The sequence below is a fragment of the Mytilus californianus genome, unplaced genomic scaffold (assembly GCF_021869535.1).
Source record: "Mytilus californianus isolate M0D057914Y unplaced genomic scaffold, xbMytCali1.0.p SCAF_5, whole genome shotgun sequence".
NCBI classification, from domain to species: Eukaryota; Metazoa; Mollusca; class Bivalvia; order Mytilida; family Mytilidae; genus Mytilus; species Mytilus californianus.
This window is the reverse complement of record NW_026262701.1, coordinates 99,736,526-99,754,796: the sequence shown is the minus strand read 5'-3', so window position 1 is coordinate 99,754,796 and position 18,271 is coordinate 99,736,526. Positions and strand designations below refer to the sequence as shown.

General features: G+C 32.5%; 1 protein-coding gene across 1 annotated transcript in view; it reads left to right on the top strand.

Moving 5' to 3' along the window:
* LOC127702121 (short transient receptor potential channel 7-like) overlaps positions 1-18,271 on the top strand; it is a 92,194-nt gene that overhangs the window by 10,081 nt on the left and 63,842 nt on the right. The window contains exons 4-7 of the mRNA XM_052206195.1: positions 8,793-8,957; positions 11,860-12,127; positions 12,884-13,023; positions 14,043-14,142. Coding sequence (XP_052062155.1) covers positions 8,793-8,957; positions 11,860-12,127; positions 12,884-13,023; positions 14,043-14,142 — 673 coding nt within the window. The remainder of the gene's footprint in view (positions 1-8,792; positions 8,958-11,859; positions 12,128-12,883; positions 13,024-14,042; positions 14,143-18,271) is intronic.

The following is an 18,271-nucleotide window of genomic DNA, read 5'->3' as shown; positions in this document are numbered from 1 at the left end:
TTAAAGTATAAGATGTGATTTTCATGCACACTCAAAGTGTTTCTATAGATAAGAATAATAAGTTTTAAAATTTTAGAAAATTTATGCACAATGCGAATAATTCGTAGAAATTAAAAGGGACATGTATAAAAGAATCAAAAAGTAGAAAATTCAGTAAAATTCTTCTTTAGCTGTTAAAAAATACGTCTGGAATTGGACTCACGGCTTTGAAATATATTCCAACTTCTATTCAGTTTTATCACATGTCTAGATTGTGGAAGTATGATATCAACAGCAGGAAAAGTGATATTGTATTTCAAACACAGCTTCATATGGCGACGTTATCTTTAATTCTCGCAAGGCGTCTAGGTTCTTTCTCTAGTTTAAAGCAAGACTAAATTGTTCCACCTTTTTAAATCCGTACAGTGTGTTCTGGACATTACATTAGATTGTTTCTTCTTGTGCTATCTATGGTATTTTAAATCGTCTACGATGCATACCCATTGATATGAGAGTGTTGGTCGGTATACTAATATATTTGTAGGATGAAAGCTATGAGCTTGCTTTCAGTAACTGCATGCAAATCATTAATTCGATACTGTTTGGTATTGTCGAGTCGAATAATTTTCCTGTACTGATTTTTTATGTAAAGTTCTGTTTGTACTTTTAGAGATTGAAAGTAAAAGAAATGGGATCTAACAAAACTAGTGTTAACCCGCCATATGTTAATGAGTCTTATGTTTTATTTATTCAATTGGGTGCGTCCGAAGTACTTCCTTGGGTTAACTATCATTCGGAGCAATAAAAAAAATCAAAACTTGAAAGCATTGAATGTCTGAGGACTTGAATACATAAAGAGCTGTTTAACCAAATGGGGCATAAACAATAACCAAATCCATACGTCAGCTTTACCTTAAAGAACTCTATCCTCAGTTTCTAAATAATTTCGAAATCTTTTGAACAAAAATTTAAAAAAGTTGTATAATATACCATGTCGAGACCAAAGCACTGACTACTGAACGGATGATAACATCGGGGACTAGCAGTCCACTAGCAGTGGCTTCGACACAGTGCTAGTAAATAAAAGTTTATAAATTTTATGAAAATTTTTTTTTATCACTTTATACATTTTGTGCGCCCGAAGCATTTTTATAACGCCCGTTTACTGGACGCATTATTGTATACCGTTGTTCGTTCGTCCGTCCATCCGTCTGACCGTCCGTCCGTCGTCAACATGTCGCGGGACAATAACTCAAAAACCCTTTAACCAATTTGCATGAAAATTTAGTGAATTGTTTATATCTATTGACGTAAACTCCCGTTAGATTTTTATAAATTTTAGATTTTAAGTTTCCGAGTTATTTGATTATATTTGTTTAAAAAAGGGGGGATTTTTCCAGTTTTCGGATAATAACTCAAAAACGCTTTTACCAATTTTCATTAAACTTTGGTGAACTGTTTATATCTATTTACGTAAGCTCCCTTTTGATTTTTATAAATTTTAGATTTTCAGTTTCCGAGTTATTGGATTTTATTTATAAAAAAGGCGAATTTTCCAGTTTTCGGACAATAACTCAAAAATGCTTTCAGCAGTTTTCATTAAACTTTGGTGACTGGTTTATATCTATTAAAATAAGCTCCCTTTAGTTTTTTTTTATAAACTTCTGATATGACTTTGAGTAGTTATTGAACTTTATTCGTTGAAAAAGCGACGGGCGTATCATGCGCTCATGGCACATATCTTTATTCTGGATTAACCTTCATCGGGAATGGTCAAATGCAAAACATTTATAGAATGTACTTGAATACGTGATGAGTCTTATGTATGTAGAAAGCTGACTAATTTCATTGAATTATATCCGGCTTCAGAATTCAAAGGGTTCATCAAGAACCATTCACAGTTTATACATATTTCATAAACAGCGAAATCATATTATACGTCAAGTATAATTATCAATTGTTCATCAGAAGCTGAACATATGGTACATTGATACGTAACATCCAGATAAATGTTGCATTATCTTATTATGTGTTTATTCGAGGTATAACTACATTATTACCTTATCCTATGATGTCATACCTTAACATCTGATTATTTGTACTGCATTTACTTTCTAACTTTCAAACATGCCTAAAATCTATTTTTTCTTGAAATCTTTAAGACTCAGCATAGATATTCTTTTCTCTTATTCCTATCCGATTTATCCTGTTCCTGAACTGTTGATTATTTTATTTAATCAACGTGTGGTTCGTTTGATCTCAGTTCTTCATTGGTCAAACTTCGATAATGACGTCAAATTGTCTTGCTTTCCTCTGAATTTCCTATTGTGACGTCATGAAAAAATGCGACCATGCCTGATGACGTCACATAGAAAGAACACACCTTTTTGCTGATCATTCGAAAACAAGGATTAAGATTTGTCTGTACATCGTCTAAAATCATTAGAGGAACAGATTCCACCACCAGATCTAGAGTAATACGATATTTATCCACTCTCGACAGTTAAATTTTAATTATTTATTACGCTCGACTAGCATCGCGTTTTAAATTTGAAAATGTTTAAACTGTCTCGAGTGGATAAATATCGTACTACACTCGATGCAGTGGTAGAATCTATATATATATATAGCTTCCGCAAATTTACAGATCTAACATTGTTTAGACGAATTATATATACAGAATGTATTTTCAGCCTTGTATCACCATCACTGCTGGTGATCCGATGGATAAAATCTGTTGTAGAGTCGTCACTGGTCCAGACGTACTTATAATATAATTATTTCCGTGACTGCATCTTACATTAATTTGTAGGATCCTTTACAATAGATAATTCAGCTGATCTGTAATTATTCCATCTTCATGCCTTATATATCATGTACTGTGTTACGACGCTAGATAAAAACTGACTGTGATCCGATGGATAAAATCTGTTGTAGAGTCGTCACTGCTATATACGTATATATACTTTTTCACTTTTTTTGGTTTTTTGGAAAATGTTGTTTGTGCTGTATTTAGACCCTTCTACAACGAAATTAGTTTTACATGCACACGTATAAAAATTGCGGTTTTTATCCAACGCAATCATAGGTTTGAACGTAGTGTTCAATTTAGACTTGTTTATATTTTTTCGTTTGGGCTTGTATAATATTTTCCCTTCGGTTCATATGATCCGTTCATCCTATTTTGACTCTTTAAAATTCAAGAGTCTATCCTAAATTCAGGTAAATTATATGGCCTTCCAAATACCGTTTCGATCCTTAACATCACTGAAGAGACATTTATTGTCGAAATCCGGATCTGGTGTACAAATATTTGCACCTCATGTTTGTGGTATAACATCTTTGCCGCAAGTTTATTGTTTGCTGTTTAGTATTTAATTAATATTAAGATCCATTTTGTTACATCTTGTGATCAATTTATTTGGCAATCGCCAATGGCAGTCAGCAGGGTTTAAGAAAATCAGTTGTTCGACCTGTTAGTCAAATGCGTTTTGTTAAAATATACTTTTTCACTTTTTTGGTCTTTTGGAAAATGTTGTTTGTGCTGTATTTAGACCCTTCTACAACGAAATTTGTTTTACATGCACACGTATAAAAATTGCGGTTTTTATCCAACGCAATCATAGGTTTGAACGTAGTTTTCAATTTAGACTTGTTTATATATATAAATTTGTGAAGATATTATAGATAATACCTTAAGTAAATTGCACTTAGCTGTCATCTCCATCAGTGAAAATTTACCATAGATGGTTTATCATTTCTCTGAAGGTTCCTTTTTGTTATGTGTCTTGTCTCATGTGTTCGTACATCTTTCATTGGATCTAAGCGTTACTGGTGAAGGAATACTCAGAGAAATTGTCATTGAGCGTTGCAAAATTATGTTACATCGACTTTGATTTAATTTATTACATGTCGAAATAAAAACAAAATTGTTAAATTATCATTCATAACCGGGGAAATAATTAACTGTCCCATTTCCATAGGAACTTACCACTAGGGAATATTAAAAATAAGAAGATGTGGTATGATTGCAGATAAATATCAACCAGACACCAAACGACGTAGATGTGGGCATCTATAGATCGCCGTAGTTTTCAACATTGAAAAAGCCCACACTTTTATATTAAGCTATAAAAGGTACCGACATGACAAAATGTAAAAAGAATTCAAAAGAGAAAACCAATCAAGCCATATACTTAAATTGAATATGATAGACAGCAACCAAGACAACTTCTTAACTACAGACTCCTGACTTGAAACAGTCAAGATACAGAATGTGGCGGGTTTAAACATGTGTGGTAGCGCTAAACCCTCCCCTAACATATAGCAGTGGTTCAACAGCACAGTATAAGAAGAAACTGTAAAAATCAGTTGTGAAAACTTGGCGCATCCAACCGACACAAAGCACAAAAAGCAAATAACAAATAGACTACTAGTATTTTATATTTAGATATTTAATCCAATTCAATATAAACCTACGTTTTGATTTCAAACTAAACATATAAATATCAGACGAATAATTTCGTTTTTTTTTAAATTGAAATTAATGTAAAAAGTCCTTCAGCCAAAATTGAAATGCAGACAAGATATTTGTAATCATTTATATTGATTGCTACATAAAAAAAACTACGACATATTGTAGGATTGATCCTATAGTTTATATGCACTAATTAAACTGAGACTTTGTGCGCGTTTTGGGATTATATTTCATTATAGCAGTCTCTGCTGATCTCATCGAAAATGCAAACACTGTTGACTGTATGATAGCACACGTCATCAAGTTCACTGGCATTTTCATTTGACAATTTAAATTAAAATTTAAGTACATATGTTTGGGCGGAAAATTTGGGTAATTCCAGGAAACCAAAACTTTTAATTATTTAAGTGTATATAGTTAATACAATGAGCCGAGCAAAAACATCATATGTGGAAAAGTAAAGATTGATTAGCATGAATTCAGTTTCTAGTTTTATTTATGTTTTGTGAAAAATTGTCATAAATAACCGAAAGTTGCAACCCCGTCCCCTTTCCCCCGATTGTGACCTACCGAATTAGACTTATCACCGGGTTTGTACAAACATGAGCAACACGACGGGTGCCACATGTGGAGCAGTATCTGATTACCCTTCTGGAGCACCTGAGATCACCCCCAGTTTTTGGTGGGGTTCATGTTGCTCAGTCTTTAGTTTTCTATATGTTGTGTTTTGTGTACTGTTGTTTGTCTGGTGGTCATTTCTTTTTTGCCATGGCGTTGTCAGTTTATTTTCGACTTATGAGTTTTAATGTCCCTTTGGTATCTTTTGCCTCTCTTTTGCAAACACTTATAATTGAGGTTATAATTAATAAAACAATTAGTAGACTGAATCAAACCGACTGTTTTAGAAAGGAGGAAACTTACAAAAACAGTAAAAAAATGAGAAAATTGAAAATAGGGAGACGTCTGTACAAACAAATGGGGGGAAGAGAGAGGGGGGCTTACAAAACAGCGAACAGTTAAAACTGCCTCTGAACAATACAAACGCCAATCATGTTATCTTATAAATTTCTTAGATGTAAGTATAGAGTATGGAGATACATTATATCCTTACTAGTATTCTGATCGGCACTACATGTGCCCTCTTTACAAAATTTTGTACTTTACTATTATGAAAAGATTTTTTTTTACTATGATAAAGACCTATCGACATACCAGTTAATGAAAAAAAGATTTAAGGTTTATAAATGCTTTACACAAAATTATGTTCACACACTTGAATAACCTTAAGCAAGGGAATCGCGCTTTCCTTGCTGTTCTTCTATTCAAAATCAAAACGAGGCCTTCAGCATGGAGCAATAGCTTACAGCTCACTCATTGCAAGTTAATATTGACCACTATAGGTTTTAAACGGATTTTTTTCTAGATTGTTGATAATGTCACATCTGTGCATTGAGGAACACATGGTAGAAAGATATATCACATGACACATGTTTTCATCAATACCTACAGATCTGTAACTAACGATGTTTGGCCTTTTGATCCGTAGCTGTATGAATTTCTCGTTGTGATCATCTTGTTAATTGATGACAAATTAGAGGAAACAGTAGTTTATAAATGTTCAAATCTCGGCAATCTATTTAGAATATTAAATGAAGATTAAAAGAAACACCAAGGGAATAGCATGAAATTCAAAAGGAGCGAGACTGTGTGCCTCGATACGACAAGCGTTTCCTGTTATGCAAGCACCACCAGCTATTCTGATTCACACGCAGTCAAAATGTAATGATAGGGAATGGAAAAAATCAATTTCTTTAGTCTAAAGCGGTTCTCATTAGAAAGATTAAGTGGAGTAAAGCATATATTTAATATACACCAGTGAAGTACACCTGTAAATATTATTATTATTTTTTTTAAATATTGACAAAATAGCTCATAAAGCCCGGGTATACAATTATTGTCCTTTGATTTTCGTTGTCAAAATATGGTCCCTAGTGTATTACTTGGAAATTTGTTTCATACGCCTTCCCAATTTATTTGCTCATGTTTTATGTCTCAACTAGCAAGTAGGAGATGAAATTATAAACTGTAAAATAATTTGCGTCACGAACTTTGAATTAGAGTAGTGATTTGGTCTAGTTGAAAAAGGTAAAAAAAAATTAGTATGTCTGAAGCTGTCAAACTAAATTCATGACCCCCTTAACATAGAATTGCCCCCATTTTGAGTTAGAACTGATGAAGTTTTCTATAATTCTTATATTCTTTGTCCCAAAGTAGTACACCACACCGTGAAAATATTATTGAGAAAGCGCAGCTGCGATTATTTTTAGTTTGCATTTCATTTATTCTCTAAAAGAAATGAACTATGAAATAACTGTGTTCTCGGGCCATATGCCAAGAAAGGAGTTTAATGAAATGTATGACCATTATTATCCAATAATCAGATACTCCAGATCTAAGAGAATCAAACTGATGATAGCTGTGTTAGAGATGGTGTTTAGTAAAGTCGGATGATTCTAATTTCAAATCGCATGCTTTTTTTTGTACTTTTAACATTCTCTTTTTCGATAAAAATTTTTGTAACGTAATAAATAATTGTCTTATCTATAAACATCAGTAAGAAACGTGCGGATTCTATTGATTTAACTATTTTGAAATGATAAAATTGATAGCCAAAGAGAAATCCGAAGGTCAGTGAAAGCAGTGCAATGATAGATTGAAATATTGTCACATTGTTATCATTTTCTGCGTCCTTCCGAAGATTTGAATGAAATGAGATAAGCGAAATACAAGAACCCACTGTTCGGATTGGAACCCACACTAATTTATTTTCTATGAATTGCAGTTCCGTTTGATGAGCAAGTACTAAATGAAATGTACTCCAACATTTTAGACCGATAATCTGAACATATTTATCTTACTCCAGACCGAGGGACATAGATTTATTTGCTTGAATATAAGAACATGATTTCACGATGGCTGCATATGCTAGCGATGCTGCCGTAGAAGTGAGGAAAAATCTAGGTAAAACGGATCTTCTCTGCTATTGTACGATTGATTTTAGTTATATGTCATTCTATTAATGGGTTATGCGTATATTAGTAGAAGATTTCCCTGTCGACGAACCCGGTCTCGCTCCGTTTGGCTCTTGCGATTTCATCAGTTTTATTTATCTTTATTTGTAAATTATAAATGGATTTACGTGTTTCGAACATCAGAATACTACTATCGCCTCTGCATTCTTCATTTGAAACTTGGCATTCACAAAATGGTGATTTTGATTTTTTTTACCTTCATCGCATATTCATAAATTTTTGCTCAACTGGAACGCTTAATCTTTTGCTCAGCTAAAACGGACCTTCTAACAAAGACTTCACAGTTTTTCCGATAAAGAACAACTGTCGTTTAAAGTTTTTGGAGTGCATGTCAGGTCTATGACTATTACTTCTTAAAGGGTTATTTGGAATGATTTTCAAACGTAATATATATACTCTGACCTTTTTTTTTTGGGATGTTTTCGCGGGTTTTGAAGATTTTATTTCTTGTTGTCTTGCACATTTAATATTCTACTGATTTTTCCTCTTATCGGTTAACACTTTCCTCCACTTATTATTGATTATAAATTTATAAAACTAAAGGAAGTATGTTACTTCTCAGGCAATATTCAGTTATTATGACGTGCATGAATAAAATATGGACTCTCTACAAGCCTTGTTACATGGAGCAACTGATACTGATAAAGGATATCTGGTATCTGAAATATTGTATTTACTATTCATTAATCTTTTAACTTCAATTTTTGGCGTACTTTTTTTTGTGCACTGTATCTTTTTTTAAACTGTTCAACGCCTTCGTATGAACGATCTCTTTTTTGATTTGTGCGATTTCTGTATATCTGTTAACATTTTATGTTATCTAGATGTACAGGTGATATTTGTTATTTTCTATGTAGGACGCGACATTGCTTTAGTTTTTGGCTGTACATATATCAAAAACTACTTTGTGAGAAGAAAATCCTGTTAACTGCAACAGTTTCCTAAAAATTTTAAAAACAAAACAGTTTTGAGGAATCCACAGGTAAAGAAAAACGCGCGTTTCGTCTACATAAGGCTAATCAGTGACGCTCGAAATAAAATGTTAAAAAGGCCATATAAAGTACGAAGTAGTAGAACATTGAAGACCCAAAAGTCCGATAGGTTTTTCCCCAAAACAGCTAAGGTAATCTTCCTTGGAGAAAATCCTAAGTATTTCGAATATTCAAAGTCTTGTTAAGAGTTAATTTATAATTATGACCATTTTCCTTTTTATATATCGATAATATGTGTCTTGTCTATTTCAGTTTGTTGCTCATTCTAGTTGTCAGCAAAGAATGGTCAGTACATGGTATGAAGGCATTGGGGTGTTAGAACGTGCAGGTTGGCCTAAGCGTATCTTGCTGTTTATGTTGTTTTTCATCTCATATCCGTTCCTAGTGCTTATTTATCTGTTTGCACCACGTGCAAAGGTAAGCGTATTAAACATTTTCATTATCAGTTTCGTAATCTATCATTTAAGATCATTCAGAAATATGTAGGTATTACACAGGTACTTTTGCACCAATACTATTTTAGTTCCATAATTTGACAGTACTAGATTTGTGCTACAAGTTTTGTTTATCTGTTGTGTAGTATAATGAAGGTATTATATTAATATATAGTACTTGTTTATTACTATAATTTGATAAAACTTTACTGAAAGTGCAATAATTAAAAGTAGTAAACTGGTACAAAAAAGTTTTTATACCTAAATGGCTACGCAATAAAAGTATAAAACTGTTACTTACAACGAAGTATCCTTCCATTTCATAAAATAGGTCATTACTCAAAATCTGTCTTAATTCTTTTAGAAATACGCTTTTATTGGATATTTGTTGTCGATGTATCTTTTTATTTCCGAACACAGAAACAGAACGCCAACCATTCAATTTGCTTGATGATAGCTATAAATGATATTTAGCAGACAAGTATAAATACTTGTAATTTTGTATATAAAATATTTGTTACAACCCTTTATGGGATATGTTTTTATAGCACGCTTATTTTACATTCCTTTGCACATTATCATGGGGTTTTCGCAATATGGTAGTCCAGGAAAATGTCATGATTTTTTACACTTTGAAAGTGCTACATACCTTACGTGAATTTTTGGCTGGAAAAGAAACGAAATGAGATTGCTTCTTAATCAAATACAAGCAAATGTGTCTAGCTACGCATGATTGACAACAGGGCTATTTAGACTGACTTTTAAAACGCTTTACCAAATTAAACATGCTAATTTGAGTAAAAATTAATTTAAAAAAGGAAGACACAAGACAACATAATTCGTCAACCTGTTTTTGCATCTTGGCTGTATATATATAGTATTGGGTGAAGATGTTGTTGAACGAATCTATCCCATCGAACTAGAGATAAAGGATACTACAGATACAGTTAAGTCTGCCTCATATCTTGACTTACATCTAGAAATTGACAATGAGGGTCGGTTGAAAACAAAACTTTACGACAAAAGAGATGATTTCAGCTTCCCAATTGTGAACTTTCCATTTCTATGTAGCAACATTCCAGCAGCGCCTGCATACGGAGTATCTCCCAATTGATACGATATTCCCGGGCTTGTGATTCCCATCATGATTTCCTTGATAGAGGATTGCTGCTCACAAGGAAGCTATTAAACCAAGAGTTCCAAATGGTGAAGTTGAAATCATCCCTTCGTAAATTTTACGGACGCTATCACGAGTTGGTTGACCGTTATGGAATAACCGTTTCACAGATGATATCGGATATGTTCCTTATGTTGTAACTACAATACCCTCCCTTTTCACGAATGTGACTTACCAAATTAGACTATTTACCGGATTTGTTATAACATAAGCAACACGACGGGTGCCACATGTGGAGCTGGATCTGCTTACCCTTCCGGAGCACCTGAGATCACCCCCAGTTTTTGGTGCTTAGTCTTTGGTTTTCTATGTTGTGTCATCTGTACTATTATTTGTCTGTTTGTCTTTTTATTTTTGGCCATGGCGTTGTCAGTTTGTTTTCGATCTATGAGTTTGACTGTCCCTCTGGTATCTTTCGTCCCTCTTTTACAGATATTTACATGATCTAAGATTTTTATATGAACAACAATAAAGATGCAATTTCAAACTAAAACGTGATTGAAAAAAAAAATCTCTTTTTTTTGTCTGCAATTGAGTCACATGGTCATTGTTCCTGTTGGCCGATTTTAGGTTACGTGTATCTGACACCATCTAAAAACAAAAAAAATGAATGAAAAAGCGCAATGTGTCGATATTTTAGAAGCACAATTATTGTGAAAATGTATAATAGCCGATTTATGGTAACACGTGGACTCAAAGGTCTGTTAAACATCTTATAGCTAAATAAAAACGGACATACATTGTAATAAAAACAATCGGGATCTCATCAAGTCCAAACGGACAGAAATTTGGTGAGTCAGTACGGTAGTATCTCTTCGTATGCTTAAATGTTCCGATTCTGAAATTATAACCAGTGGTAAGTGTGCAACCAGAAGCATAACGAATCACTGGTAACGGTGTATCTTTAAGAGAGTAAGAATTAAGTCACCTCTTTTAGTTTTTGAATGTAGGGCAACAAATGAATCTATGTTGCATGCATAGCAGGAGACGCTCATATTGTCGACGCTTCCTGTCTCGCTCCTTTCAGAGTTCACGCGATTCCCTCCCTTTTGGTTTGTAACCCTGATTTGTTTTCTTAATCGATTTAAAAGCTTTGGACATCGATAAACTACTGTTGCCTTAATTTTTTATCTTGTGTTTTTTGGTTACTGTCTTGGTGAAGTATACACCACATTTTATAATTATTTCAAATACAAAAAAATCTTGCACATGTACAGTATCGCTTGAAAATCATTACTAAACTACTGATGTGTTCCATGAAATGAGTTGTGACGATTTAAGTTCCATTTTCCAAACAGAATTATTAAAAATATTAAGTAAATAAATAGGATTTCGAAATATTTACTTTCGAAAATAGTATGACTTTTAGATAGAACACGCATGGCATACATATGTTCTTACAGTGAACGCTAAATTCCATGCTTCGGTTTCATTTTTTTACTTGCTTTTTTCTCCTTATTTCAATTGTTGGTTTAACCTGCAATTATGCCTGTTTGACTTATATAAGTATTGACAGATATATCTAATGACTAGATCACAATTTTGATACTGACCGAATCAATGCCCTAATAACTAAAAATCGTCAATATATCTGCTTTAGCCTCAATGCATTGTGTATTATAAAATTGTAATACATTCATTTTTCGTGGATATTCACGGATAATATTCATAAATGAATATAAAGAAAATATCTTATTATATTTTTCAGTGTATACGTATTTTGAGATACCCATGTGTTAAGTTTATTTGCCATATGATGTCATTTTTGGCTTTCCTTGTACTTATTATTGTGTCAACAGCTGAAACATCAAAGACCGTTTCTAAATACACAACTCTTAATTCTAAGTATCCGGACATTTATGACAAGTACATTCAGCTATTTGATTCAACTAACCAAACACTATATGGAATTGATTTTCCTATGCGACCACTCATTCCGACTATTACACAGCTTATGATTTCAACATGGGTTATAGGCAAGTATTTAAATAAACTATGCAGTTTAACATAGGTATGCACATAAACAAGGCTCTCTCTCGAGCTTTATACTACCCATCTGATATACTTTATCCCTCTTACAGCAAAGCACTTTAACGAATTTTATTATATTTTACCTAACAAAGATTTTTTTTCAAGCTATGAAAATTGCGGTATGAAAAATCACGAAAAAAAACTGTCAGGCCGGATATTATTTTTTGCAAACCTAAAATACATTTATCCAGTGTGAAGTTCATTTTCTGATTTTTATGTAACTTTATATCAAAAAAATATTATAATGAAATTGAGAATGGAAATGGGGAATGTGTCAAAGAGACAACAACCCGACCATAGAGCAGACAACAGTATATTTCTATTAATCAACACGATCGTTGTGAAGAAGTGCATTGTTTTATCATTATATATATAGTCAAATGCGTTTTGTTAAAATATACTTTTTCACTTTTTTGGTCTTTTGGAAAAATGTTGTTAGTGCTGTATTTAGACCCCTCTAACAAGAAATTGCGGTTTTTATCCTACGCAATCATAGGCTTGAACGTTGTTTTTAATTTAGACTTTTATATATATATATATATATATATATATATATACATAACTACTCTAAATATCAGCACAACAATGTTAAATCTGCAAATTTGCGGAAGCAAATTTTTGTTCTTCCCTCGCCGGGATTCGAACTCATGCTATTGGAATATCGATCCAACATATATATTTATATTTCTCTCTCATACAAGGTATGGCATGCCAGGAATGTAGCCAGTTATTCACAGAAGGAATACGTCGTTACGCAAAGTCTTGGTACAACTTAATGGACGTATCATTATTAACACTGTATTTCTCATCTTTCACACTGCGGTATTTTTGCATGATCAAGGTTTGTTGATTGAGTAATTCAAGTGTATTGGTAAAGCACTGACTGTTTGATGTCAGATTAGCATCCATATATAAAAGAAAAAAAATACCCCTCAAAAATATGCTACGGAAGCGACGAATAAGGCTTAGTTAGTAAGTCAGTTAAGTTTAATTGATTAAAATTGAAGAAAAATTGTCACTTCAAACGATTATTTTACAAACATGGAATATGAAATTAGCACTATAATGAGCTTAAGAGTCTGTTTTGCGTGAGGTCTTGGTTTTAGGATTGAAATAACATCTTCATTAAATGTAGAATTTTACCTGTTTTAGAGAACACTCAATGGATAAGCCAAAAATTGTCTTTGGATTAGGTTCATGCAAATGACCGAAGTAACCATTTCCAAACGTTTTCCTTTTACTTATGTTATTCAGTCATACTGAGTTTTGGTTGAATTTGCAACTACGCTATAGAATGTGTTAAGTAAGAATTAAAATTAACTTTCAAATCCCATTAATTTTATTATTAGATAGTTCTGTTACTTTCAAAAGTTACATTAGTTTAACGAATTTTTAAAATTCTTATAGTGGTCATCATGAATCCAGCGTTTCGGAATCAAGAGCATTTTGTGTAATGTTTTTTTTTTTAATAAGTGAACACGAAAAAGTTTAGAACTGCTTACGACGCATTCAGTCTCGATCCTTTTGGAGTTCATGCGATTCCCTCATTGTCGGTTTGTTATATTGATTTGTCTCTTTCTTTTTGATTTACGAGAATTGAACGTCGGTTAACTATTGTCGCCTTTATTAACAACTAACTTTTTAGTCAGTTTAAATTCAACCAATGGCGTAAATAAAACTCGCAGTAGGTATGTATATTCTTAATCGTCAATTCAAATAAAAATGAGAGATATTCTATTTTGTCTAAGATGAATTCATAAAAAAGAAATGAATTATTAAAAGGTGATATGCAAACTTTATTAGAATGCATATAACTTGTAAAGTGTCTGAAACTCTACTGTATTGTTTTTCTTTTTTCAGGCCTTTTTATCTGTTCAATCTATTCGTGGAGAATCAATAGACGAGCTTTCAAATGATTTGCTCTATAATGAAAAGTGGCCTTTTTACTGGCTAAATGCAGGTACAGTAGATTCGTGTCTTATGTTTTCCAGGTCTCGTTAGTTGCCGATAATAGATGAGAAACCGAATGTATTAATCTTACATGCAAGTAATAAATTGCCATTTTATTGTTGTGTCCTCTCATAAAATGATCAGGGTACGGCAGCGGTGCACTCCCCCAGAACCATTACTTGTGCAGAACCGGCGTACGTTCTCAGAACCAATATAAGTCTTGCGCAGATATGTCTTTGATTGACATCTCACTCCCGTAAAATTAAGACAGATAACAACGACCCTGAAAGAAAACATTAAAGTTGTTTGTATTAACAGAGCCGGCGTAATAAAAATGTTTACGTGGTGATTACTTTACCATGTGAGGTTATATAAGCTATATATTAAAATTTTATATGAATTACAAATTAGTATTTAAGTGAAATAAGCAGCCGACAAACTATTGTAATTTTACAAATATAGATTTAAGTTAATTAGAAAAACAGGAGACATGTAAAAACATCAGAGATAGATAACCCCAACATTAAATAGGTCAATTTCAATATGATATAGCTCTCTTATTTTTATCAAAATACATAATATGTATTTATACCCCACACTAGCTGACACGGATGATACATGAAACACCCGTTCAATATCGTGTTAAAACAAATATTTATTTTTTTCAAGTTGCAACAACAATATTTAAAGTCCCGAGGAATCCCCTCAGTGACCCAACTCCACCAAAAGAAAGATTTATAAGTCAGTTCTTTAGAGACGTTACACATTTGATAATGTGTACGAAGATAAGTTTTGATGTTAAGATTTTACTAATATAAACAATCCTTTTGTCCTATCAGTGTCTGTATCTTTGTCACTGCCCCCTAGGGAACCTTAATTGGAACAAACACATTGTTTTGTATTGTATAATGTATTGTGTAGTGTATAGTTTGTAATTTACTCAGTACAAGATTTCGAGTATTCTTCAACAGTTTGCGAATTTGCGAGCGATGCCCCCGGAAATGAAAGTAGTGATTTTTATTTCATTTTTTTTCAAATTGCCATTGGGTCACTTCCAAATATTCATTTCATGAATATGTTTCTTTTGAATTTCTTTCAGTATCTTCTCACCTTCTCTTCCGATTCCTTTCAGGGGCTTTTCTGTGTTGTCCCCTGAACTAACAGTAGAAAATATTTTTTTTAAATTTTAATGTCAATGGATACCACAGCTATAGGTGACATTGAGTTTTACCCCAATCACAATAAAAGTGTGCATTATTCAATCAATGAAAATTATTCAAACAACATTTTGTGTAGCCGAGCTAACATATAATTCATTAATATATCAAACGGTAATAAAAGAAGCGATATATATATATATAACCAAGGATTTGTATATACAAATCCTTGATATAACGTATAAATATAATTTTAGTTATACTGATCATATGTGTAAAACAGTTGCTTGGATTAGAATACTTTTATCTATTTGTGAGAAAAAATGTTGGTTCTGACAAGGCATACTTGTTTTATACTGTATATAACGAAAAGTTGTAGCAGGTCACTACCTAAATTCTGCATAAAAAGACAACTATTCAAAAAAAGTATTGAAATATTTACTTAAAATAACGGTTTGTTCCCGAGGAGGAAACGACCAAAAGTCTACATAGAAATTTTGGTTCTGACAAGGTATTCTTGATTTTCAATGTTATTCTGAAAAGGTATATGAGAGAGTCTGCATAGAAAGAAAATTATTCCGAAAAGGTATTGTTATATTTACTGGAACAAACGGTCTGTTCCGAGAAGGTAACGATCTTAAGTATAAATAAAAAAAAATGGTTTTGATAAGGTATTGTTTTTAGTTTAAATAGCAGTTGGTTTTGAGAAGCTTACACTTTAAACATTAGTTAATAACATTTGGTTCTGACAAGGTACTGAGGAGGTAACGATATTAAGTCGACATAGAAATTTTGGTTTTTACTGTAAATAACGGTTGTTTCTGAGGAGGCACCGACATAAAGTTTACTTAGAAAATTTGGTTCTCACAAGGTACTTATGTTTTTACTGTAAATTAAGGTTGGTTCTGAGGAGGTACCGACATAAAGTTTACTTATAAAAATTAGTTCTGACCAGGTACTGTTGTATTTACTGTAAATAAAGGTTGGTTCTGAGGAAGTACCAACATAAAGTTTACTTATAAAATTTGGATCTGACATGGTACTTATGTTTTAACTGTAAATTAAGGTTGGTTCTGAGGAGGTACCGACATTAAGTTTACTTATGAAAATTAGTTCTGACCAGGTATTGTTTTTTTTACTTTAAATAAAGGTTGGTTCTGAGGAGGTACCGACATAAAGTTTATTGAGAAAATTTAGTTCTGACCAGGTCTGGTTGTTTTTACTGTAAATAAAGGTTGGTTTTGAGGAGGTACCGACATAAAGCTTAGTTATAAAATTTGGTTCTGACAAGGTATTGTTGTTTCACTGTAAATAACGGTTGGTTCTGAGGAAGTACCGACATAAAGTTTACTTATAAAATTTGGTTCTGACATGATTTTAATATTTTTACTGTAAATAAAGGAGTGGTTATGAGGAGGTACCAACATAAAATTTACTTAGAAAATTTAGTTCTGACAAGGTATTGTTGTTTTTACTGTAAATTAAGGTTGGTTCTGAGGAGGTACCGACATAAAGTCTACTTAATAAGAAATTTGTTTCTGACAAGGTTTTGTTTTTTGAACTGTAAATAAAGGATGGTTCTGAGGAGGAACCGCCATAAATTTTACTTAGAAAATTTGATTCTGACAAGGTATTGGATTTTTTTTAACTGTAAATGAAGGTTGGTTCTGAGGACGTACCGACATAAAGTTTACTTAGAAAATTTAGTTCTGACCAGATTTGGTTGTTTTTACTGAAAATAACAGTTGGTTCTGAGGAGGTACCGACATAAAATCTACTTTAAAAAATTCAGTTCTGACAAGGTATGGTTGTTTTTACTGTAAATAAAGATTGGTTCTGAGGAGGTACCAACATAAAGTTTACTTATACAATTAAGTTCTGACCTGGTATTGTTGTTTTACTGTAAATAGCGGTTTGTTCTGAGAAGGTTTCGACATAAAATTTACTTACAAAATTTGTTTCTGACAAGTTATTATTGTTTTTACTGTAAATAAAGGTTGGTTCTGAGGAGGTACCGCCATTAATTTTACTTAGAAAATTTGATTCTGACAAGGTATTGGTTTTTTTTAACTGTAAATGAAGGTTGGTTCTAAGGAGGTACCGACATAAAGTTTACTTAGGAAATTTAGTTCTGACAAGGTATTATGGTTGATTTTACTATATAAATAAAGATTGGTTCTGAGGAGGAACCGACATAAAGTTTATTGAGAAAATTTAGTTCTGACCAGGTTTGGTTGTTTTTACTGAAAATAACGGTTGGTTCTGAGGAGGTACCGACATAAAATCTACTTTAAAAAATTTAGTTCTGACCAGGTATTGTTTTTTTTACTGTAAATAAAGGTTGGTTCTGAGAAGGTACCGACATAAAGTTTATTGAGAAAATTTAGTTCTGACCAGGTATTGTTGTTTTTACTGTAAATAAAGATTGGTTCTGAGGAGGTACCAACATAAAGTTTACTTATAAAATTTGGTTCTGACAAGGTACTTATGTTTTTACTGTAAATTAAGGTTGGTTATGAGGAGGTACCGACATAAAGTTTACTCATAAAAATTAGTTCTGACCAGGTATTGTTTTTTTTTACTGTAAACATGGTAAATAAAGGTTGGTTCTGAGGAAGTACCAACATAAAGTTTACTTATAAAATTTGGTTCTGACAGGGTACTTATGTTTTTACTGTAAATTAAGGTTGGTTCTGAGGAGGTACCGACATTAAGTTACTTAGAAATTTAGTTCTGACAAGGTATTGTTTTTTTTAGCTGTAAATGAAGGTTGGTTCTGAGGAGGTATGGTTGTTTTTACTATAGTTAAAAATTGGTTCTGAGGAGGTACCAACATAAATTTTACTTAGAAATTTTAGTTCTGACCTGGTATGGTTGTTTTTACTGTAAATAACGGTTCGTTCTGAGGAGGTACCGACATAAAGTTTACTTAGAACATTTGGTTCTGACAAGGTACTTATGTTTTTACTGTAAATTAATGTT